This window comes from Acanthochromis polyacanthus, chromosome 10 (genome assembly GCF_021347895.1).
Source record: "Acanthochromis polyacanthus isolate Apoly-LR-REF ecotype Palm Island chromosome 10, KAUST_Apoly_ChrSc, whole genome shotgun sequence".
In the NCBI taxonomy this organism is placed as follows: Eukaryota; Metazoa; Chordata; class Actinopteri; family Pomacentridae; genus Acanthochromis; species Acanthochromis polyacanthus.
Window position 1 is genome coordinate 20,464,760 of NC_067122.1, and position 25,146 is coordinate 20,489,905.

At 42.0% G+C, this 25,146-nt stretch overlaps 2 protein-coding genes across 3 annotated transcripts in view; one reads left to right on the plus strand and one right to left on the minus strand.

The window, feature by feature from the left end:
* spock1 (SPARC (osteonectin), cwcv and kazal like domains proteoglycan 1) overlaps window positions 1–5,906 on the plus strand; it is a 128,617-nt gene extending 122,711 nt beyond the window's left edge. For both annotated transcript variants that reach the window (XM_051954618.1, XM_051954619.1), the window contains exons 8-12: window positions 163–282; window positions 547–768; window positions 1,517–1,579; window positions 2,174–2,311; window positions 4,474–5,906. In XM_051954618.1, coding sequence (XP_051810578.1) covers window positions 163–282; window positions 547–768; window positions 1,517–1,579; window positions 2,174–2,311; window positions 4,474–4,670 — 740 coding nt within the window. In that variant the 3' untranslated portion in view covers window positions 4,671–5,906. The remainder of the gene's footprint in view (window positions 1–162; window positions 283–546; window positions 769–1,516; window positions 1,580–2,173; window positions 2,312–4,473) is intronic.
* A 4,037-nt stretch (window positions 5,907–9,943) lies between these two features.
* bicc2 (bicaudal C homolog 2) lies at window positions 9,944–23,553 on the minus strand. The gene is made up of 19 exons (XM_022216859.2): window positions 23,185–23,553; window positions 21,353–21,399; window positions 20,907–20,976; window positions 20,717–20,796; window positions 20,292–20,453; window positions 20,151–20,204; window positions 19,690–19,905; window positions 18,012–18,263; window positions 16,790–16,921; window positions 16,307–16,496; window positions 15,384–15,517; window positions 15,101–15,306; window positions 14,438–14,543; window positions 13,864–13,903; window positions 12,242–12,405; window positions 11,257–11,470; window positions 10,974–11,140; window positions 10,658–10,757; window positions 9,944–10,543 (listed from the first exon to the last, which is right to left on the minus strand). The coding sequence occupies exons 1-19, from the start codon at window positions 23,453–23,455 to the stop codon at window positions 10,413–10,415; spliced, it is 2,736 nt and encodes a 911-aa protein (XP_022072551.2). The 5' UTR covers window positions 23,456–23,553; the 3' UTR covers window positions 9,944–10,412.
* Window positions 23,554–25,146: the final 1,593 nt, after the last annotated feature.

Below are 25,146 nucleotides of genomic sequence, written 5' to 3' on the forward strand. Positions count from 1 at the left end.
AATGAAAGAATAAGGGGAAAGCACACACGAGAAATGAAATGAAAGTTTGATAAAGAGCAGGAAAAGAATTGTTTTTTCCCCTCTGATGACAGAAGTAGATTGACAGTTTCCCCTCTGCTCATTATTTTGTGTTTGTGTGTGTTTGTCTTTGTGTGTGTACAGCTTGCACTGACACTGAGCTCCACAGTCTGGCTGCCAGACTGAAGGACTGGTTTGGAGTTCTCCACCTCGACGCCAACAGAGACCTCAAATCCTCTGACAGCTTTGACTCCACCGCTGGACGTGAGTACATCCCCTCACAATATGTATGCTTGCAATGCTGTGCTTTCCTGCTGAACAGTCACGCTTTTTTGGTCCTCATGGGGCTGGCGTTGATGTTGACACTGACCCCACTCTGTTCTCTGTAATGTCAGCATGTCTGAACACATCTCAGCTCTGCTGCCGAAAACACTCAAATCTTAGTGTGCTTCTGGGGAAAAAATACTTTTTAAAAATGTAAGTGACCTCTCTACTTTCGCCTCTCCATCTTTTCTTTTTTTCCACTAGACTTTGACACCAGCATCTTGCCTATCTGTAAGGACTCGCTGGGCTGGATGTTCAACAAGCTGGACATGAACTTTGACCTCCTGCTCGATCAATCAGAGCTGAGTGCCATCTACCTGGACAAGTATGAGCTGTGCATGAAGCCTCTCTTCAACTCCTGCGATTCCTTCAAGGATGGCAAACTGTCTAACAACGAGTGGTGCTACTGTTTCCAAAAGCCTGAAGGTGAGGGAGGAGAAGGAAGAATATCAAACAGAGAACCCATATGTTGAATCAGTAATGGAGGGAGGGAGGGAGGGTTTCAGGACATTGATGAGCATTACCTATGTTGAGTGTGCTCATTTCAGACTTGTCTCCTCTTGCACAATGATTCTAAACCAGAAGAGAAAGTAACTAAATGTTCAGCTGGGACATTAAATACAGGGATTAAACAGACAGCTTTAACTGTGGTCTACTCTACCTATCACAACCAGTCTCTCTAGGAAATTAGGAATTACTTCATTCTTTATTTTTGTGTTTATTGTCAGTTTCACTTTTAATTATGTGTTTTAGATAATATGTCAAACATGGGCATTAGCTGACAGTTTATTTGATCATGTTTCCTGTCTGATTACTGTAGTAAATGCATTTCCAGATCAAAATTGTGCCATATGTTATTAAATAAAGAAATGCTGCCGTAAGGGTTGTGGTACTGCATGATTTGGGAAATATCAAGAATGCATGAGTTGTAGTTAATGGCCCAAAAACAAGTGTGTCGTACTTAAAGGTAATGATAGACAGAGGAAGGTAAAGTATAAATTTAGACTAAGACAGATGCTGCTTCAGAGGATTGACTGAAGAATGCAGAAATAAGGGTTACCGATACAAGAAATCGTTAAACTGTCAGAGGAGGGCAACAGGTTGAAGTAACTACAGAGTAAAGTATATGAGGAAACAGACACTTTTAACTGTTTTGTGTCTTGTCTTGTTGTAGGACTGCCTTGTCAAACTGAGAAGAGCAGGATCCAGAATCAGAGTCGAAGAAAGAGCCTCATAGGTGAGTCTGAACACGTGGCAGCTGTCAGTCACTGGCTCCTTTGACGGGTTTGGGAAGAAACGCACACACTGAAAAGACGAATGTGTCTATTTTCAGTAGTTTCAAGTGGGAAAAGGCGTCATAGATATTAAACACACTGTAAAGGCATTTTGCACACATGTCACCTGTCCCCTACTGTGCGGCGTTCCAGCTCGCAACAAAACAGCTTGAAAAATGAGCTGAGACTGGGTCGAATGAAGGTAACAGAAAATGGGTGTACGTGCGAGCATGCGTAGCGCTGCGTGTTTGTGTGAATGTGTATGTGCGTTATTGAAAGTGACTGCTTCCCCTTAAGCAGGATGTATGGTTGTTGTCCTGCAACCTTCACAGCGGTAATTGATTGTTGATCTCCCTCTGTGAATACACAAGAACTTTGGTTGCAACTTCGGGACACGTAGATGTAACCTCTGCTGAGCACGGATCACATTATTTTCTCTATTTATATTGCTCTTAACGCTTTCCAACTAGTTTCCATGGCCTTCTTTCCTTCTCACCTCTCTTGTTATTTGACCCTTTTCTGTTACCTTAGACACTTTCCTCTCTTTTGTCTTTTAGGTTCATATATTCCCCGCTGTACTGATGAGGGCTACTTCAAACCAACCCAGTGTCACAGCAGCACTGGTCAGTGTTGGTGTGTGGACAAATACGGCAACGAGATTGCCGGTTCTAGAAAACAAGGCAACCCCAACTGCGGTAAGACCACACCACAACACACACGGAGCACATGAACACTTTCACAAGTTTTCAACAGCCGAAACCTGGTTTGATTGTGTTGCATTTGCCCTTATTGTCTCTCATTTTTCTACCTGTCAGTCAGTGTGCTTTGATCCAGGTGGACTGCTCTATGTTTCTTTTGTATCCCTTTCTAATCTGCTACAGACAAGAGCTTCTTTTTAATTCTTAACATACTACTGAAATACAAGGAACACTGCAGCTGCAGCTTTGTTCTATTTCTTTGCTGAGTAACTCTCCATGTCTGTCTTTATCTTCACCGGTATCTACAGATCAGTTATCATTTCTGAAGTAGATAACATTAGGCATGCCTCTGGAGCTGGTCCGGCTGTTTCTAATATGTCTGATTCTATCTTGCTCGTGTAGCTTTGATAAATGCTGCAAGTCAAATAGAAAAATTTGTCACACTTGTCAGCAGAGACCAATGTCAGAAGACGTGTTGTAAATATGGATTTTCAGCACTAACTCATTCACACCTTGTGGAACAGAATAAACTATTATTAAGGGCTTCGACATGTCAAAGTCATTGTTAACAAGCCAGCAGTGTAAATTCAAATGGAATGGTCAAAACGCCAATGGCAGCACTTTGCGGCAAATCAATTGCTGGGGGATTTCATTGTGGGGAAAAAAGAACAATAATTAGCAAGAAAGAATCCAGGCAGACATACTGATTACCAATCAAACAGCCAACACACAGGCACAGATTACAGCTCACTTGAATGCCAGTCTAGTCCAGAGCCAGTAATTGCAGCTTCCAATATTGATAAGGTATCTGTTCAGCCAACACACACACACACACACACACACACACACACACACACACACACACACACACACACACACACACACACACACACACACACACACACACACACACACGTGCGCACACAACATGCACACACATTACATTGACTTGCATTCATTTCCTGATGATTTACTCTAACCTTAACCATAACTACTGTGACTAATCAGATTTAAGTCCCCACAACATGATTAATACCCCCACACGCACATGCATGTACACACACACACACACACACACACACACACACACACAGACAGACACACACGCACACACACACAAACAGCATCAGTCCTTTGTCTCCGGTCTAACAAGCCCATCTAACGCTGGCCGAGTGGCCTCAGGCTGGAGTCGCCTGGAGTTCTCCCATTCTGCCTGCACAGAATAAAAAGGTAGCTTTGCAGCAGCTCTCTGCTCAGTAGCCTAAACACAAGGACACCAAACACTTTTAACACTGTAAGTACCACTCAATCACTGTACAGTTGCACCGAGGAGTAAATAGAATGTTTTGAACTAAACTCAGAAGGATTTTTTTGGTCCCAGTTTCAAATAAATGCTTGAGGCAAAAGCGGCGATAATGACTTCTGCATTGCATTGTGACTACAGTGTATTCAACATTAGTCCCTCATTAGTCGGACACCACTAAGCCTAGTTAAGCAACCCTTGTGCCTTCGCATTGTGTTGGGCAAATGAATAATGAAAAAGAAGCGTGTGTCCATTTCTGCTTCTCTTCTTTGCTGCTGTTTATTGTCTGGATAGGAACAGAATGTACCGGCCAGTCATTGATTAGGCTCATGACGGTCGATTGTGACGCAGTAGCTTATATCAAGAGTCGAGTGGCTCAGTTTGGTTGTACTTGATGAGCTAAATATTAACACATCTTGGCCAAGAATCTTTGCATGATAGCAATTATTTTTACAGCTGAGGATGATGAGAATGACATTGGTTTCCCATGTATTAGGAAAGAATTGTAAAGGACAAATTCAAATTTTTACCTGATGATCAAGCTATAGGAAAGGTTCAGGTATGACCACAGTTAATGCCACTGATCCATCCAAGTGTCGCTGAAACATTTCACTTAAAGTCACAAATGTCATCTTAATGGTGGAAATATAGAAAAAGCTAAGAAATCAACAAAGTCAGTGTGATTTATTGTCTGAACCATGAATGTATAGAATTTTGTGCAACTCTATTTAGATGTTTTACAGGATAAGTGTAAAGTTTAAACAGCCAGGGGCAACAGGAAAAGTCATACTGTAGTTGTTTGTGACTCTGGAATATTCTAATCCCTTTGTCTCTGTCTCGGGTCATTTTTCTGCAGATGAGGACCAGGAGACATCGGGGGATTTTGGCAGTGGTGGTGCCGTCATTCTCCTCGATGACCAGGAGGAGGAGCCATCACAGAGCGGACGGAGCCGGCAGAAGAAGAGGCGGGGCCGGATCCACCCCCGAGGAACCATTGAGGACGACGAGGACGAGGACGAGGACAAGGATGACGAAATCGGCTACATTTGGTAGCTCCGCTCCATTTTACTTTGCCATCAGCTGACCAGGAAACTCCGTTAACTCAGCACAGATCTGAAGCCATTCCAGTGTCTCCTCCTCCAGTTACCTTGGTGGCAGTCCATCTTTTGGCTCCCGAACCTGCTCTTGCAATCCCCGTCCCTCATCCGAATCTCTCTCTTCAGCGAACCTCATCCGACCTCTTCATTTCCAAGTGTTTCGCTCTTTCCTCACACAGAAACCAGAGAGCCTATTATATCTCAACAACTGTCAAGCTCCTGTTAGAATTCCGCTCAAGCTGTCCACTTTCCGCTTCTATCTTCCCTCAAACCTGCGATCTTTAACCCGTCTGAAATGGACCTTTCGCTATTGTCTCTACTTCCCCCTCTATCTCCCTTCACTTACTGTCCCTCTCCTTTCTCTGTATGTCCATATCAGAGTCTCTGGTCAGTCTGTGAGCCCAGATACATTAGCTGATGTATTGGATGTAAATATGTTTCCTCCAGGGAGGCCAGATTGTGGATTACCTTCCCTGTTGTTCCATCAGCGGTTCATTCTCATGTTCTGTGTTCCACCGTCGGGCTCCTTCCAGTGTTCAACAATGTTTCCATGAATTTGCTGCCACAGTTCCAGGCTCTGAGATGCTCCCACTCTGTTATTTCATGGAGGATTGTAAATTATTTAATTGTTGATCTTGAATGTTGCAGAAAGCCCAGGAAGCAATGAGATTAATGATGTATTGTCGTTGTTGTTGCATGTTTCTCATCGTGTTTCTGTAAAAGAGAGATTTACTTGGCCAGGTCTAGCTCTATGCATCTCAAACAGAAAGTGATGCCTATTTGGCTGCTACAATACTTTGTTGCTATGTTGATGCTGTCTAGTGTCTTTTTGGTTCTTCTCCCAATCTCAGGAGGTAGGAAGTTGCATTGCAGAATGATAGCAGTGTAGAAAAGCGAACTGCAAGGCCTACAGCCCAAATCTGTTGTGTCTCAGCCAGCTATTCTTTTACTAATTGGTCAGTAGGGCTGCTGAGGCTTTTTGACTGTGCATGGACACTAGAGGAAGAAGAAGCTGCTCCTGAGCTGGGAGGACACATGAAGTCAAGCAGAGAAGAGGCTCTGTTCTGCCTCCCAACATTGGATATGTTCAGTGATTTGAAATTGAAATCTTCACCATGTCAACTACGTGAACTTTTCTTTGTAACTTTGAAAATTTAAGTAAAGTGGCACTTTGAGTGTCTTTTGAACCTTACAGGTCTGTGTCCACGTGTCTCTTGTTCTCCCAATGATCCAGCACCAACCTCACATATTTCATCTTATTTCACTAAATAATGATGAAAAAGACTTGAATAAAAACACGTCTTGCTTCACTTTGAAAGCACAAACATGTTTGTGCATGTGAGTTTCTTGTGCTTCTTGGTTTTATTTTTCTCTGCAGCACAACAATCAAAGCCCTCCATCAATTCTAACCTTTTCCAACCTTGAGAAAGCAGCGTCCCCTGTTAGAAGCAGACATAAATGGTAGCAGCAGAGGATACTCTTATCACTTGCCTTTGAGAGAGGAGAATCACAAAGCCAGCAGTGCCCAGAAGAACATAAAAGCTTAATGAGTGTTTTTGTAATATCACTGGCTAATGGGACAGCTGACCCCACTGACTTGAAACGGCATGTTCAGCACTTTGAAAACACATTCTAACAACAATTGGAGGCTAAAAGTACAACCAAATCTTCTTGCTTGAAAAAGCCTGTTCAGCAGTTCACAACACGCTGTCAGAGAGAAAAGACAATGGGCTTAATGTGCATCGAATTATGTCAAACTGTGAAAAGTATACAATAACCAAATGTCATAAGACTTCATGACAGAAATTGCTCCGAAAATGTCCCATTTGCTCATTTTTTTGTACCCCAAACACCTTTTTTTTTTGCATTGTATCCTCATTATTTCTGGCCTCATGATACCCAGATATTAGAAGTAACTAAGTACATTTACTCAAGTGCTCTACCTGACTACATTGTAGAGGTACATGTACTTTACTTGAGTATTTTCATTTTATGCTGCTTCTAGTTTACTGCGTTAATTTGCTAGCTTTAATTGCTTTTAAGATTTTGTGCAATAGAAAATACAACACCACTGAAAATTATAAACCAAGTTAAAGATTTAACCAGTGGTTTTTAACTTCTTTTTGGATTCTGACGTCTTCCAAAAAGGAGCGTGGAGTCAGAGTCACGTTTCAAATGTCAATGCGATGTTAACAGCTCCACCCAAAAGGGATTTTTCCTTCCAAACTTCTCACATCATTTCATTTCAATAAATGTGCAAATGATCCAATGTCTCAGCAAGCACCAAAGATTAAGAATTGAAAATAGATTTGTGAATCACATCTTTGTTTTTTCTTCTTTCCTTTTCTATTAATCAGCTGACGAGCTTTCAGATTTATCTGTGGACACTGTATATAAAACTGCATTTAAGGTATTTCAAACTAGTATCTAATGATGTTAAATACAGCATAAAAATATCAGCCAGAGGGACCCAAGTAGTAGTTTTACTTTGTTTTAACTACATTGTGCTGTGCATGCTTTAGTACTTGTACTAAGCTTAGATTTGTTGTCTAGTACTTTTGCTGTATCAGCACTTTGACTTAAGAAAAGGGCCTGAATCCTTTTTACAGCATTTATACTGTATTACAAAGCCTTATATGAATTACTCTTATTCCTTTCCCATGAGAATTTTGCTTTGACAAAAACAGCCTTTCATATCTTAAAGGAACACATTCATATTTTGAGAAATGCTACTTATTTTCTTCCATTCTGAAAGTAGATAAGAAGATCAATAACACTCATCTGTGTGTGTGTAAATACACCAGCAGCTATGTCCAAACACTTTTCACACGTCACTAACTGTTACAATTGTCCATTCAGAGATAACAATGACCAGAAGTCACATCAGACGAGGTGTCATGGGACAAAGAACACAGTGAGTATATTCAAATAATCACAGTCCCAAATCCCACGTTCATATTTTTGATCATACGGCAGCTCATTTATTGACTCCAGCTAAGGCAAGACACACATAATACACAGTCTCATTATTGTTTTCATTTTGCTCTGCTCTCCCACTCACTCTCCTAGAGTGAGTTCCATCTTCATCTCAGTAAGGGGGATGCGTTGTTGTGTTTTATCCTCAGGGCATTTCCTTGCTCTGTTTCATTCCTCTATTTGCTGCTTCTTTATTATCCACAGATGGCTTCCCTGTCGGGTGGATCCTCCAATCAACCCAGGGTTTCCTTGGAGACTGATGATGGCTACAAGTAGCGCTTTCATGCAATTGGTGGATATTTTGCGATTAAAGGGAGCAGTTTTTGGAGATTGTCATTTAACATCAGGTGTTTTTTTTCTCAGTCATAAGTTGGTTTTTAGAAGGATGTGTCTTTTTGGTCTCTTGATTATTTCCAAATATGGTCGAGTCATAGTTCATAGCAAAATTCAGCTACTAGCATGTTACCTAATTCACACAATTTGCTAAACCCAGTTCAGCACATAAATTCTATCCAATCTCAGTTTGTTTCTTCACACTGTCTTTGTGCTAACTGGTAAGCTTTAAAGCTGCTGTTAAGGTGAGTTTAAACAGAGTCCGTCCAGCTGTTTCCCCGTTTTTTCACCCTTTGTACTAACATTGATTAATTCATTTTAACTCTTGGAAGAAAAATGAAAAAGCACATTTTCCATTTTCTAATATTCCTTTGATGCATACAGTCATTTATAAGAGATATAAATGACTCTGTGACTGATCAATCAACCACATAAGGAAACTTAAAACCTAAGACACCAACCTGATAAATCTGAAATATCTGGTGCAGAACACATGATACTGTAGAAGAGCTGAGCACCATATTTAAACTGTAGTGAAGCTGTCAAGTTTTTCATGTCAGATCAAATGTTACTTTAGTAACATTTTTAAAGATGAAATATAGTTTTAAATACAAGATATCCATGTTTATTTAGAAGTCCCATAACTTACTGATGGACTGTATAAGGAAACACGGGCAATCTGATACATCACCCTGATCAATGCCTTCCTTTCACACACTGAAATCCATATAAAGTTGCAGTGTACTATATCTCATTAATACTAAAAAGTTAAGAAACATACTTGACTAGAGTTCAGTGAAAAGGACAGGCTGCAAATGGAGTCTGCTCCTGGCTTCATTTTGCATATCTACGATGTACCTGGGCCAAGAGCCAAGATTGGCACTTTGCAGGTGAAAATTCCTAGTAGCTCTCCAAAGTCCTCAGGGTTCAGAGCAGTGCTCGTTTTTTTCCAGGTAGTTCTCATGCTAGCAGTGTGATCAAGGACCGATTTAGACCTGCAACCTCGAGGGAGTGAAATTAACTACCTGACAGGATAGGAATCCAGCCGTGCTCCAGAGTCCCAGGACCAGATTTGAGGATCACTGGTCTAAAGCCTGCCTATGTAATTGGCACAGACATTGTAATAAGTAGGGATCATCTCACACTAATCTGTCACAGCCCACCACTTCCACTCACACTCTCTTTCATGCTTGGCTGCTGCTGCACCAGCCAGCATGGGGAGCCTCTGGACAGATCAGACCCCCGCATGCCCCCCAGTGGAGGTATCTTGGATCATTCACTTCCAAGTGGTAACCAGTAACACTATCACAAATTCGCAAATTTCTGCCAGAGAGGTCTCTCTGACAGCACTAATTAGCTGGGTGCAGGCTCCAGCTAATAAATTAAACAGGTAACAAAAGTGGGTGCAGTGGCGCCGTTCCTGACAGAAGTGATAAATTAAATTGGGACTTGCAGGTGAGGAGTCAAGAGAGAGCAAACCACATTAAAAAAAGAGTGTCACGCACACACATGCATTTATTTACCTATTTAGGGTTTCTAATTCATTTTTCTTTATGTGATTATTGCTACTGTATATTTCAAAGCCAACTCCACCTTGTCCACCAGGACTTAATGCTGCTGTCACAGTGGAACAAGCTCATTATTTTTAATGCAACACAAATGTGACTTGAATTTGTAACACAGTGTGTGACACCAGTGCCCTCTGGTGGTTTGCTCCTAGTTCGGAGAAGAAGAAACAGCTGGTTTCAAGAGATTCTGACCCCAAAATGTTGGCTTCTGAGTTGAAGGGAATGACTATATTAGTGCTGGAATGAGTAGGACTCTGGATCTTTTTTGCGTGTCATTCGCCATCTTTCTCTCACCTGTCAAGTCTGCCCAACATTACAAGCAATAATTCAAAGAATATCGAATCTCCATCGATAAACTTCCACAGATAAATTTTAATATCTTTACTGTAATGTAATTTTCTTCTGTAAATATCAATTTACAATTTCATAAAAGAAATGGTTAACATGGCCAAAGCACAGGTTTCGCTTGAGAAAGGCACTTTATGAAAATAACAGCCACCACAAAGAGCTTTAATCAACAATGTTCTATTGTTCATTTGTATTTTATGTAGTTTTTTCTGGTAAATTTGCAAATGTGGAAGGGAAAACCTCCTTGTCTTGCATTTATAGAAAATAAAAGCTTTGGGTTATGGCTGTATAAGAGAGGCACTGGATTTAAATGTTTTTGTTTGTTGCTTTTCAGGGCAAATTCATGCTTCTTCATTTATGTTAAATATAAAACAGGTAAGACATTTCTTCTTGGCAGCAGTCACTGTGTACTCTCAGAAGTCAAACATCTCCACGCTGCTCAGATGGAGCTCTGAGCTGGATGGTGTCTCCTCTCACCAGCGGTTACTCTGAGCTGCAACCTCCACATCCATGATTCTTGGAAGTCGACCGCTAGCACCTCCTTCCAGGTAGCCTGTCTTCACAACAGGCGTGTCCGAGAGCCTCCTCGTGCTTTTGTTCAGATCTTGATCAGAAGATAAAGAACTTCATCATTTTCACAAGAGGAGGGAAGTGAAGTCAGCCACCGTACCAGATGGAGAAGCAGATATGATTCTAAGCCGGGGCATCAGACTCTCACCTGAGATTGCTAATAACATCTTCCGTCTGGCTCCAAAGGTGGAGACACCCACTTCCTTCAGATCTTCATCAGACAGAGTGAGGAATGTCTGGTAGTCAATCTGGATGAGAACGGAGAGCAGTTGCATCATGATGCTCATTCATAATGCATAACTCTTGTGAGAGTTTGTGTGCTTGTCTTTGTTTGTGTTTCGGGCTCCTGCACAGATAACCTGAACTTAAAACCAGAGTGCTGCAGGTTTAACTGACAGCGAACTGAATCAAAAATGCAGTTTCTCCCGCAAAATAACTCATTGCAACTTCATGTTTGTGTTTACCTCTTGCTGTTCAAACACGTCGATGTATTTGATCAGGCCAAGTTGGCTGAGCAGCTCAGGCAGGTCATCTGTCATGCGGGGGGAGGAGCTCCGCTGACTGCAGGTCGACGCCCTCCTCGACGAGCATGCACCTTCAAAGTAGCTGCTGGTGCTCATGAAGCTCTCCACTAGACATTAAAGTTCACAGGAAAAGGTTAAAAGTGGCAGGAAGAGACAGAAAGAAGATGAGAAACAGGGGTTCAGTGTTTTGCTGACTTTAAAAGCACACACCGGTAAGACTTACAGGGTTTGTCAGTTCTGCTTCGATTCACCGAGGATGTGAAAGCAGGAAAGGAGGAGGCGGATGAGGAGAAAGCAGAAGGAGGTGAGGAAGGGGAGGATGAGGAAGAGGTGGAAGAGGAAGAGGCATTCAGGGATGAAGATGTAGATCCACGTCTGTCCCTCCAGTTCTCAGAGTCGCTGCCGTTGCACACCTTCCCTGTCTGAGCAGCCCAAGACTAGATGGAGACAGAAACAGTGGCAGCATTAAATATTAACATTTCTTTCATCTGTGAATGTTTCACACAGTCGCAGCATCTTGTACTTCTGTCACCATCCCATCTTTTCACCTCTGCTAGAAATCATGAGGAAAAAGTGTCTGCAACTGGTCGCAAACTCTAATGAGAAAGGCCATTTATCATGTTTCTAAAGCAGCTCATTGGTCCGTGTGGGCTGACCTGTGGCTATAGAAGTCTCTCATTCGAAATTGTCAATGCAATGAATCCAGCAAATGCCTCCTCCCAGTCGCCCGTGTCGCAGCAGAAAATTGTAGTCGAATGCCTCTTGTTCTTATTATCCTAAGTGAGTCTGCCTCTCCATCTCTGGCTGCTGGGCAGCCATTCACAGCGCTCTAAAAGAGCAGGGGAGATGAGCTGAAACAGCTCAGGTAAACAGGTTGCCAAGGAGTGGCTGTGTTGACCGTGGCGATGGTATCAGACCCCAGGTAATTGAGCGTACAAATTGGCAGTGCTTACCACACAGTGAGATAAATGCTTCAAACTGTTAGAGGGCAATAGCAATAAATGAGACTGTGTTAGTGGGCCACTGTGGGGAAGCTTGTTTCACTGCAATGGAACAAAAACATGGCTCCAAAACAATTCAGGTCTGCAAAAGTAACTGTAACTATAAAGGACAAGCTATAAAACTATAAAGCAACTATGAACAAACTGTTAAAACCAGCCAAAAGTTTGTCAAACAAGGCATTCAGTGAGCATTAAGCTCATCTATACCTGCTGCTGGTGGTTGCTGGTGCTCAGGTAGGGCTTGTAGTTGCGGCGGCTGATGTTGCGAAGCTCTTTGACTGCCTCAGCCGGCATAGATTTGGAGAAGCCAAGGCCACTCCAAGTGTCTGTAGGTGTTCTGACTTCTGTGACCACAGGCTTCCTCTGCATGGCTGAAAGTAACACAAACGAACACACAGGAGCACAAACTGTGATTTTTCTGGCCAACGATTTCTATATTAGGTAATATTATCTGCAATATTATCTTCATCATTTCCTTTAACACCTTCCACATACGGATAATTTGTTCTATGGTTAATGTGAAAAATATGGATTGCAGCATTGTTGCAAGGAAAGATCTGAATGAGAAGACACTTGCAGAAAGCTGTACAGAAATATATGCACTTGAAATAGTTTCACATTCACACTGATGCTATCTGTGGCACGCATCAATACTCATATCCGCTGTCTGTCCTTTATGAAAATGCTCTGCAGATTTTGCCTTTGATATTCTAAATTGAATTAGCTGGGTTCGTGCATTAAACAATGTCTCACACAGTGCGACTCCCCGTCAGTGTGTGGCACGCTTAATAAAACTCAGACTGCTCATACTTAGATAAGTATACACACTCAAATGGCAAACAAGTGACCCCGGGTCCACTTCCACACGTGAATGTGTGATAAAAACTGCAACAGCACTCCACAAAGAGTGCAATATCAACAGGCTTATGACTGGAGGGTTGTCATTTGTGTGTGCATGTGTGTATCTCAGTGAATAAATGTCCCATTCATATACTGGCATATGGGTATCTTAATGACTGCGAGGCAGATGGCCCATTCAAACTGCTAATTCATAATCCCATAAAGCAACACAGAGGGAATTTGGTACCATTTGGCTGCAGATCTCTTCAGTATCTCTCATTCTGTATGATGGATGAGGTGGGTTTCGCTACGTGTGTGCTCATGCACGTGTGTGTGTGAAGGTGGTGTGTGTGTGTGTGTGTGAAGGTGTACACACTGTTTCTGGATGAGCATGTGTGTTGTCTGCATTGTGTATCCACTCCGTGTGAATTAAGTGGGAGTGCCAGAGCTACTCTATTATAACTCTGGCACAGTGCAGCACCATAAACAGGTCCCCTTCATCAGTTGTCTTGGCAGCGAGCAGTGCTGGAATGGGCCTCCTCTATCAAATCCCCTCCTCTGCTAAGGGTATTAATGCGTTGCCTCCGTAGCACACTTGAATAAACCAAAAAAGCCCACTTCATTGGGTTTAATCATATGACATTAAATCCTTCTCAACATTGATATGACCAAAACATGTGTACTTTCAGAGCAAACTAAACTATTGTATTGGCAAAATGTTTCTCTTTTTTCTGTGAGATTAGATGAAACGATTTGCAATCTGTGTCCTCTCCAGCTCCAAAAACAACAGCTTGGCTGTATAAAAGTGGAGGGTCTCACGAGCGAAACAACAATTTACCCTAAAAATTTGGGTGCCAACTTCTTCTACCAAATGTATTTATTATCAAACAAAGGGAAGTCTTCTTTAGCATTGCTCTAATTGCTGCTGCAGAACGTTTCCGAAGCCACAGTGAGACATGGAGACATATTAAACATTTAGGAGCACTAACCTCTGGTTGCCAGCAGTTTCTTCTTTTCATAGTCGTAATCCTGCAAAGCACAAACAGGAAACAGAGTAGGTAAATAATGCATGAAATTGAATTTTTTTTTCTTTGGTTACTGAGGATAGGCAGCAGAAATCTAATTTACAGCAGGGACAAACACTCGTATGAAACAGTTCTTCCTGCTGCTGTGGCCGTAAACTTGTTAATCCTCCTTGCAGTAACCTCTGAGCATGAGAGATGACAAATAAGAGGGGAAGGAAACAAACACAGAAGTCAGCTCTCAAAATCAAATTTCACTGGGGTCAGGGATGTGCAAATCAACAGGTTACATAACACCACAAATTAAATGTTCCTGCTGTTTCCATTCTAACTCGTCATCTAAAGAAATAAATCTTTCTTTCTTTCTTTCTTTCTTTCTTTCTTTCTTTCTTTCTTTCTTTCTTCCTTCCTTCCTTTGATTGCACATCCACAGAGAACCACTCATAAATAAAAATTTGTCCACAGAAGCAGTGCATAATTTTCTGAGAAGACATGCAAAAACACAAAAAAGGAGAGATTTGCAGTTCCCATTCCTCCTCACCTCAGCCTTGGATGAGTCAGCGCGTGCATTCTGAGCCAGAGTCACGTCTCTCCTCAGGCTGTTCCTCCTCTCACTCCTCCCTCCCTCCATCTCTGCGTTCAGCAATCTGCCATATTCAGGAGACGAACACACACAGATGCTAAGACAAGGTTAAGTGAAACGGTGATGGCTGTTTAGGGTTTATTAACCCTTTCTTTCCCCTGACAGCTACAGTTTTCAAAGACAGCGTTATGATGCTATGAAAATATAGAGTGTGTTGAAGGAGCGCTGATTCATTAAAACTGCTTGAATCTGCAAAGCATCTCCTCCACAGAACCACAAAAGAGCAAAAGAAGAGACTAAGCAAAAAGCAAATATATATGAGGTCAAGACTTTCTTTTGTCTAATGCAGTTTTCTATGTTTGCAAGATCTGTAGATTTTTGACAAATCTGGCACATGCAGGTGTGTATGTCTCTGCAGCTTTATTAATCACGTTGCAGGAGGTAAAAGTCTGTTCAGAGTCACTGCAAGGACTCACCTCCAACTTCTTACTTTCCATACGGTTGGTTTTTGAAGTTACAACTCTGGTTTTTGTTTTTTATGTAGCATAGAATTGCATTTAAGTTAAGACTAAAGAACAGTATCTCAGTTTGTTGTAATATATATCGTATTTCTGTGCTCACCTGTACGTGAGGGCCTGCCCTGTCGAATGGCGTCTCACTTGGCTGAAAACTTTGGAAATTTCAGGACCTTGGAGACTCCCCCTCCGGACATTCAGCCCCACCCTGCTGATGCTGTTCACTGCATCACACACCTCAGACGGCGACATCAGCACGACCTCGGAGCTCTCATCCTCTGATTGGCCAGACTGGTCCTCATTTTCAATGATCTGTGGAAGAGGATAAAAGTCAGTTTTGGTGTCTATAGATGATGTCTATACCAGGAATTTATTGCGAGCATTGACACCTTCTCCAGCGGCCGACCATCTGTTCCCTTCAGTCCCGTCCTGCCCTCCTCAGTGGGAGAGGTGAGGCCTGGTGGAGGTGAGGGGCGGAGCTTTGTGCCAGGTAGCACCTCTGTAGCTGGAGCAGGTGAAGTGCCTGATCAGGGAAGGAAGGGAGGAAATGAAAGAGTTTAAAACACACACACACTAGAATTTACTGAATTAAAAACAAGACCAGACAACTCAGCTACAAAAATTCCATCTTCCAGTATAAAAGAAGACCTCAGGAAATATCCAGGAATTCTAAAAACACTACATAAAGCCTTGATTATAGGTAAAAAAAAAAAAGTGGTAATGTTGTAATAATGAGTGAGCGTGCACTAAACAGCGATGAAAACCCCATTTTGCAATATGATTCATGCTTTTATGTCTGATTCTCTTAATGTCTATTTACATTCCTTCAAATGAACACCTAGCAGCTTTATACTGCATCAAACCATCACACAGTTCCTGTGCACAAATGATCCAATCAATCTGACTTCTTTGAGAATATAAAACATCTTGGTATACTGTGAAATGTAACGCTATGATCTGCCTTTACTTAGAGAAGAGTTACTGTTGCTGATTTTATTATTCATCCTATCTAATTCAGGATTCAAAATATTTCAGAACATTAAGTTATTTGCTTTCGCTCTTTCTTTCTCCCAAAACCAAAATATGTCTTTAATTTTATGCAAAGATAGAATCCTTCAAATGATTTGTTTAGCCTATGTGCAGCTTGCATCTTATTCATCTCAGTGACCCTCAGATTAGATCAGTGGGAGAAACAGTCAGGGGTTGCTTGCATTGGTCCCTGCTACAATGTTTGAAAATTCTAAATATACAGCTGTGACTTTGCAGTTTCCATGATATTTAAATGAAAGCACATACACAGATGCATGCTCACCCTGCTCAGAAAGACGAAGCTGCTGCAGCAACATGTTGAGCCAGTAGTTGGTCAGTCCACCGCTGGGTAGGACGGGGTCAGGCGTCATTTCCGTTTCCTTGGCGCTCTCACAGGAATCCAGCCCGAGGAGCAAACGTCGGGCCTCATAAAGGCAGGAGATGTTTCTTTCCAGACCCTTCACCACCACTGACTGATAAACGGCCACCAATACAAATAGTTTCATCAGTATTCAACCTGCATATGTAACTACAGGGAGGAATAGGTTTACATCCAAAATGTGAACCGAAGTGAACATTCATGAAATCTTTCAGTGGATATTTAATCCAGTGTGAATGAAATAAGCAATCGCAAACTCAACAGTGTCCTAGATTGAATATGAATAGAAAAGGGTGGCAGCAGCAGCCAAGAAACAAACAAAATTAACATTTCTTTTTAGATGGTGACTCAAACAATGAGCAGCAAAGCTACAGGGATGAAATGTACCTTGCTGGTCTGTTTTACTTTGGGCTTGACACTAATGAAGACTCCCAGATTTTGCATCATCTGAGCCAGCTTACAAGGATCTGCCTCCCCATCTTCACGCATGTCAAACATCAAACACACAGGCAGACAGTCCTAGATGTGTGCACAAACATACCACACAGAGAGCAAAATAACAAAAGATTTTTAAGAAACTTGTGGTAAATGTTGTCGTACACTGCCCAGCCAAAAAAAATAAAAAGTCACCACCTGGATTTAACTAAAGCAAATATGTAAGAGTCTTCCATGGGATAATTACTGAAGTGATGAAGATGTTTCAGCAGCAACAACTTATTTAACCCTAGCTGATGCAGTGAGGAGCTTCTCATTTCTTAAACAACTACATTGGAAGATGTTAATCTGCCTCAGAAGGGTCAAATTATTGGCCTGCATCAAAAACCTGGAAGTATGGTGAACCATCATCTTTGAGGAACAAATGTGGTCAGTCATGTGGTCTGATTTCCCCTGTTCCAAAGTGATCGGTTCATCAGGGTAAGAAGAGAGGACGATGAAGTGATGCACTCATCATGTCTAGTGCCTACCAGCCTGTGGGGGTTCGAGTTATGATCTGGGGTTGGTCAGGTTCAGCAACGCTGTGTTCCCACAGAATGAGGTCAGCTGACTACCTGAATATACTGAATGACAGGTCTTTCCATTGTGGAGTTTTTCTTCCCTGATGACATTGGTATGTTCCGAGATGACGATGCCAGGATTCATGGGGCTCACACTGTGAATGAGTGGATCAGAGAGCATGAGACGTCATTTTCACACATGGATTGGCCTCCACAGAGTCCAGAATTTGTGGGATGTGCTGGAAAAGACTTGGCACAGTGGTCCAACTCTTCCATCATCAGCATAAGATCTTGGTGAAAAATTGATGCATCTCTGGACAGAAATAAATGCCGTGACATTGCAGAAGCTTATTGAAGTGCTGCCATGGCGAATGAGTGCCGTTCTCAAAGCTAAAGGTAGTCCAACAAAATATTAGAGTGCGCACCTTTTTTTTGGCCGGGCAGTGTAAATTATAGCAGCAAAAACAGATCCATTGTATAGTTCATACATTAACACACAGACAAAGAACAGGACGAAAATAACTGTTTTGATATTTGCAAGCAAATGCTTGCTTCCCTTCAGGATGCTGTTGAGCACAGCTGTGCCAAAGGAAAACCAGAACACCCAACTCTACCATGAGCTGCTGCCGAGCCAGACACACTCCGTCGGGGCTGCCCTGGATGAGCAGTGAGGGAGGACTCTGAGGAGCACTGAGGTCCGGTAGGATGATCTGGGTCTGGGTCTGGTGCATAACGCTCAGGAAGTGAGCTCCGTTCTGCCCCAGCAGGAAGAGATGCTGCTGAGAGGTGACATCCAGCTGGCTGCTCACTATCCCGCCTGTGACCTCAGACCCCAGCAGCAGGTCCATCAGGATGCAGGTCGCCTTCTGTCAGGTGACGGTAAACATATTTACAACATGATAATGTATGATATAAGGTCACTCGTAAAAATACTGGCTCTTTAGCAGTTCTTCTGAAGGTTCACTGGTTCTTCTGTGTGGTTCATTAAAGTACCATAGGTCATTTTGTTTGGTAACAGGTGATAGTATTAAATCAGAGCTGTAACTAAATATCATTTTCATTGTCAGATCAGCGACAGATTACTTTCTCTTTCAATCGATTAATCATTTAGTCTATAAAACATCAGTGAGAAATGCACATTACAGTTTTCCAAATCCCAAGCTGTCGTCTTGTACCTTATTCTCTCTGACCAACCGTCTAGAACCCAAAACAATAAATGTATCATAATGGAAAGAACCCAGAAATGCTGCAAATACTTACATTTGATTTTTTTTCTAATTTTGTAGCTTAAAGACAATCTCGAAAATGACTCTTTAAAGAATCTACCATCTTTTGTTGTATGGTGATGAAAGGAATCATTTTTGATGATTCTTTGAGGTATCTATGGGAGTTCTACAAAAAATATCATTTGGAAAAAAAATGGTTACTTAAGGAATCTGTTGCTAAAAGGTTGTTTGTGTCAAATCAAAAATACATTTTCTATGCTGAATGTAGAGTAAGACCAGTGATTGGTTTGGCTGATTATCAGATACAACATTCCACATATTTCCAGTTATTGGTATTTTTAAAAACTGTTTTCTGATTAAATAAGTTAATTTTAACATGTACAACATTGATTTTTTATCTGTAGTCACAATCTGTGTCCTCCAGCAATGTCCTGCCCACACCACAATCTGCTTTAGTACACTTCACAAGCAATACCCCTACAGCACCAAAAGATAAACGCTGAAAAGTCTTCTGTTTTTAAACAAAAACATTAATGTTAATTAAGCAAAAAGCGTTTCAATTAGGTTTTGTGTTGGAGTTATTCAAAATTTAGACACCAAGATTTTAACTTATTTTTCATTTCTGTATTCATAGTGCAAAGGTATTTTCATTCTGTCAGTCTTCTTGACTAAAGATAACATGGCCAGATGTTTTAATCCCATAAAAGGTTCTTGTGCGTGATATTTCTCCAAAAAAGAAAAAACAATACAATACCGTGACAATGCAGTGCATAACAGAAAAGCAATAAGATATGATGCAGTACAAAAAAAAACAAAAGTAAGTAAGCTAAAATAAGGCTAGAATAGAAAAGTAAGAAGTAACACTCGCAATGATATTAAAGCAGTAAAGTAATATGACAGACAATAATGAAATATTGTGCATTAAACTGGAATATTTCACATGAAATAATCATCATCAATATCTGCACTGACAAAAGCAGATCAGTCAGCCTCTAAACTGACCTTATTCTACTCCGTGTGAACTGTAAACTGGATCAGAGTGGTTGTTGAAGTGTTTCATGCTGACCTTGACGGTGGTTGCGTTGCCCTGCAGCCCCCAGACAGTGCAGCAGCTGCCATAAAACGGAGTCTGGGCTTGAGGCTGAGCTGGAACAGCCCTGAAGCTCACACTGACCCCCAAAGTCTGCACCACCTGCTGGATGAGAGGGGATCCTGCATCTGGCAGAGCCTGAGGAACCAGGCTGACCGGCAGGTCAAAGGTTAAGGACAGTGGCTGGAGGTCCTGGAAGGAGAGGAGGAATGAATATGATGGACAGGACACACGGAGGGGAGGGGTACATGTAGAGATGGAAGACAAACAAAGACAGACAGCAGCAGACAGGCAGCATTTTGACAAATACACCTGTCTTCTTTGTATCAACCATCCTATTAATCACTCTATTGATCTATGTGTCTGACAGGAGTGAAGAAATTGAGTGCTGAGACTAATAAAAATCTCTCTGTCCAAATCATAGATTGACCACTCACTCTTATCCTCCGCCTGGCTTCCTCCACCCCTTCTATGGGCCCAGCTATAGAGACCTGGGTAAAAATTAGGAAAACCAATGACATTTAAATGAATTTGTTTTCAGTTTCCTGCCATAATACCAGTTAGCTGATCATTGTTACCTGGTTGCTTTTCTCCCCAGTAGCATTGTAGCGGTTAGAGTCAGGGAAATGAATGTGACAGGATGTGACCTCCATCACCTTTTTGATGTTTCCACCACCTTTTCCAATCACATGGGAGTGTTCTGTGTAGGCCACGTCCATTTTTAGAGTCACCTTGTTTACCTGTTTTTACACATATATAAAACACTGGTGTCATTTGTGCAGATTTACACATTCACAGTAGCACAAGCAATACATACCATGAGCTATTTTTATATCAGAATAAAAAAACTTTGTTTAGAGTGAGGCAGTAGCAGTGAAAAAAAAAACCCCATAAAGGCAGGCAGTAGCAGTGAAAAAAAAAAACCCATAAAGGCATGCATTGCATTGTGCATTGTTCACACAGTTGTTTGGGAAAACTGAAACTCAGGTGCCAGAGCTCTCACCCTGGTTTCCAGCACTTCTAGTATCTTCTTTTTGGCTTCCACAACATTGGCTCGCTTCCCTTCCACCTTCACATGTGGATCTAGATGGAAATAGGAGTTTTAATGCCATGAGTTTTACTATGTTCCAATAATGCCTCACAAAACTAAGAGCACAAATTTGATGATGCATGAAAAAGTAAGAATTTGTCACCTTTCTTTGACTTGGCTCCTATCTTCAGCTTGGATGGCCATTTCACCTGAGTGTTAGTTTCTCTCATTACCTGTGGAAGCGCAGACAATAGGAGAGAGGAGGCAACAAAGCAGGAGCTGTCACTGTATGCACAAAGACACACACATATCCTAACACACACATAAGCAGAACAGACACACAGCTGATCTCACTGATCTAAGAATACAAAGCCTCGTTTGCATTTCAAAGGCTGCAATTATCACCTTCATAAACCTGTAATTACTGGGTGGAGAGCATGAGACAAATTGTAGCAGAAACACTCTCACTCATCTGTAAGCTACATTTAACCAGGAGGCTTTAAGCATGGATGATTATAGATATTTTTCACTCAGGAGAGCAGCTGAATTATTATTGTTTCATCTTTTGTTTAATGAATAAAATATTTTCAAGTGTGGAGCTCTACTTACTCTCTCAAAAAACTCCTCTCCTGTCTCACCGTCTTCATGCTTTGGAGCTGAAAGTGACACAGCAAGCAAACATCAACAACAGCCAGATAAACATGAGCAAATATTTTTCATAAAACCTGTTGTGTGATTTGCTGTGCCGGTCAGCAACTTCAAGTATTTCTGTTTACAGCCGAAGTTTTCAAAATGAAACGTGTGTGCGCAAAGTCAACATCTGACTGTTGACTGACTGAAATTTGCCCAGCGAGCTGAACAAGAGGTTACTGGGAACATAAACATTTTTAAAAGGCCATCGCTCCATGGTGACATTTACAGGGTTCAGGAGGAGCCCCAGGAACGCCGCCCCCCCGCCCCCCTCATCACTACGGGTTACGCTGGCTGGAGCTGAGGAATGGGATGAGAACAGTATGGGGTGGAGCAAGAAGGTGGTGGTTGGAAAAGGCAACCACAAATTAGCCCAGAGACAGCTAATCACATCAATGGCATTTGCTGACGCAAAGACCTCCCACTTTACCAAAAAAATTAAACAACAACTGCAAAACCAAGACGCAGGAATCAGAGTCTCAAATGCAGTGTGACAGATTATTACCTTGAGGGATGAGATAGAACATTTACTGCCTGACTGAGGTTGCTCTCACAGCCGCAGAAGTACAGTCCCAGCTGTACACGCATTAAAACAACCCACAGTTATCAGAGCTGGATTCGCTCAAGCACTTCCCCATCAAGAGCAAACATCAGCCTCTATCTGTAGCAGGAGCACGCTATCAGGAAGAGTTTCCCCAGTGACACAGGGGAGGCATTTGTCATAAACCTGCCAAGGAGCGATAACTAACAGAGGCAGTTACCTCTGCTTCCCAGACAGGAATGATAATAGCGAAAAGGACTTCTGAATGCATAAGCCAATGCGGGTCATAAATCACCATGATACCGCAACAGGACTTTAGTGGATGGCAGTTACTGATGGGGACAACAAGGGCGCAGCCAGCTGGAGGCTCTGACAGACACACAGGGTCAGGTAGATAAGAAGGAGCACACTGGGAGGCCACGATAGGCATCAAAACACAACAACTATCAGAAAATGCAGCTGATGAGGCTGAATGTGAGGAGAAAACCGCAGGTGCATGGCACTGATAGTAGACTCTAACGAATTATATTAGGTCCTAACCAAAAAAAATAAAGCTGAAGCAACAGTTTGTATCTGTCTTTTTGAGTTGTGAAAAATAATTTTCAAATAATGTTCAACCAACAAGCTAAACAGAACTAATTGGAATTAGTGTCAAGTTCTACAGTCAAAATCTTGTATCTATTTACCAGTCTACTTGAAAATGGTGAGGTGTGTTATTAGGTGTGAATCCTGAACTGAAGAAAAATTAAGTTATTGAGCCAATTTCATTAAGTTACCTCAAGTTAAGTTTAGTTTTTATTCAACTAATGCAGACATTTGACTTTAAATTGCACATTATATGAAGTTGATGCAATTACCATCAGTGTTATGGCATCGCAACCCATCAAAATAATGTTTGCACCTTCAAATGTTTAGTAGAATCTGCAAATTACAATCAAGCAAATCAGCAAATTTTGACTTTAAGTTACTTTTAAAGCATAAAGAAAAGCTGAGAAATTATTTTTTCCACAATGATGCCTCTTGTACATCATCTTATTATCTTTTGGGAAACACCTGTGTCATTTCCAATCAAAAAGGGTTGAATAAAAGTAACTTTAAGACAAAATTTGCTCGAATAATTTCGGTCTTGACTGTAGATGCTGCTGTTTTGCAAACATACATTTAATGAAGTCATCCCTTGAAATATTATTAAATTTGTTGTTTCGCTCACCGTACAGCATGGTCTCCAGCTTCTTCCTGTCGATCCTGAACCTCTCCTCCACCCATTCTGGGTCCAAACTCTGCCCTGTTGAATTCTCCTGACCCAGACCCGAGCTTCCTCCTCCTCCTTCCTCCTCTTCCTCATCCTCTCTGTCACACTGGGCCTCTCTGGGCTCAGTCTTTGCTGCTGAGTCGGGTTCTATGCTAGTTTCCACGTCAGGCTGCTGGGCTGCTACGGTGGCCAGGACTGGAGAGTTCTCCTCGCTGGTGGTGGTGGCCATAGCAGAACTGAGCCCTCGTCAGTGTGTGTGTGTGTGTGTGTGTGTGTGTGTGTCAGTGGTATGTGTCCATGTGTGTGACCAAGGAGACCAGCAGGGAGAGAAAAAAGGGGAGAGAGGGGCAAGTAACACCCCCTGTGCCTTTTCTTAAAAAAAAAACCCCGCCCCCTTCATTTAATTTTGGACACCAATCTAAGGCTTTCTCTCTGCCTTTAAGCTGCTGAAGGCTTGAGGGATTTGCTGCTACGGCTTTTATTGCACGGATGCATGAGGAGTCACTTCATTGCACCACACAGGCAACATCTTCTCTCTCCCAGTGACTGCAGACGGACTAAGACAAGTCTACAACTTCGACCGAGGCTCACTTTTCTCTGAACAAATCCGCAATAATCCTCAGTTCAACGTCCACAGATTATGCGGATAGATAGTGAAAGTCAATGATAAGACAGGATACGCATCTGAGCCACACAGACACAGAGACACACACATATCTGGAAAACCATCCTCTCACCAGTGCACACAGCTAACAAAATAAACAGTCCATCCAGCCATCCACTGCACCTCTGTTCATGTCTGTCCTCCCTCCCCTTCCTCTAAATGAGACGCAGAGGGTTTGAGATTCCAGAGGTCGGGGTGAAGGGGAGCCGAGGGGAGAGCTGCAGCAGTGAGAGGAACTTTCAGCAACACTGTGGATTAAAAATGAAGAACGTATTCCTGTTCTTAAATGCACCAACACAACAATGTAAAAATGCCATTAAAGAGAAAAAAAAGTTCTTCATAATCAAACCAAAGCCTTTTGAACAAATAGAATGATAATAACAAAGACAGCACATGTATCTTCAGGATCATCTTGCTGCTGTAGCTTGTTGACTCCAGTGATTCCCAAACTAGAGATCAGACCTCTTCAAAACCGTCACCAAGAAATCTATCAGGTCATGAAATTATGGAAGCAGCAGGAAAAATAAGAAGAAAGAAGAATGGCAAAAAAAAAACCTAAAGTTTCAGCAACACATTATTTAAAATAGTTCTTCAGACTTTTCTACAATCTTAACTTTAAAAAAAAATCTGTGCTTGTTTTTAAATGAAACCACTGGCGAGTTGGCAAAGGAGGCCAACTAACACTTATTTTTTCAGAGAGAACACAAACCAAAAGTCGTCTTTTTATATGCTGAACAAAAACATAATTTCGACACGTGCTGTTTCTATCTGTTCTTTTTACCGCAGGGAAATAAGCACCACATGAAACATCCACGTATGCAGTCCACTGAAAATGACAATGGGCAGGTTGAGAGCAAGCAGGAATCACAAGTCAGTAACAAGTCACACCTGCATCGTGTAGACAATGAGGTTGTCAGTGCCGCTTTGTGGAAACTTGTCCCATTGTTCCTGAAGGACTGGAGAGGTTAACAGACATTTTAGGGGACAGGATCATGCTGTCGGACATGTCCAATAAGAGCATCATGGGACAGATTGTCTCACATGGCATGCCTGTTTCATACATGACCAATTGTGGAGTTGTGGACGTTCAAGTGTCTGACTGACACACTAGTATCCAGCAGCTTGTTCTTGTCTTTCTCTTGTCATCTGTGGCATCTTGTCATCCAGTGTAGCGGCAGCATGGCTCGGTGGGTAGAGTGGCCGTCTTATAACTGGAAGGTTGCCGGTTGCCAGTTCGATCCTCAGCCCATCGTGCT

Bases quoted from the DNA above. Each gene is read 5' to 3' on its own strand.
- bicc2 (XM_022216859.2), bottom strand. From the start codon at position 23,455: ATGGCCACCACCACCAGCGAGGAGAACTCTCCAGTCCTGGCCACCGTA. The intron at 20,454-20,716 runs GTGAGAGCTCTG...GTGTAAAAACAG, and splicing joins TAGAAGTGCTGGAAACCAGG to GTAAACAAGGTGACTCTAAA. The intron at 11,471-12,241 runs GTATAGATGAGC...GTCTCCATCTAG, and splicing joins CCAGCAACCACCAGCAGCAG to TCTTGGGCTGCTCAGACAGG.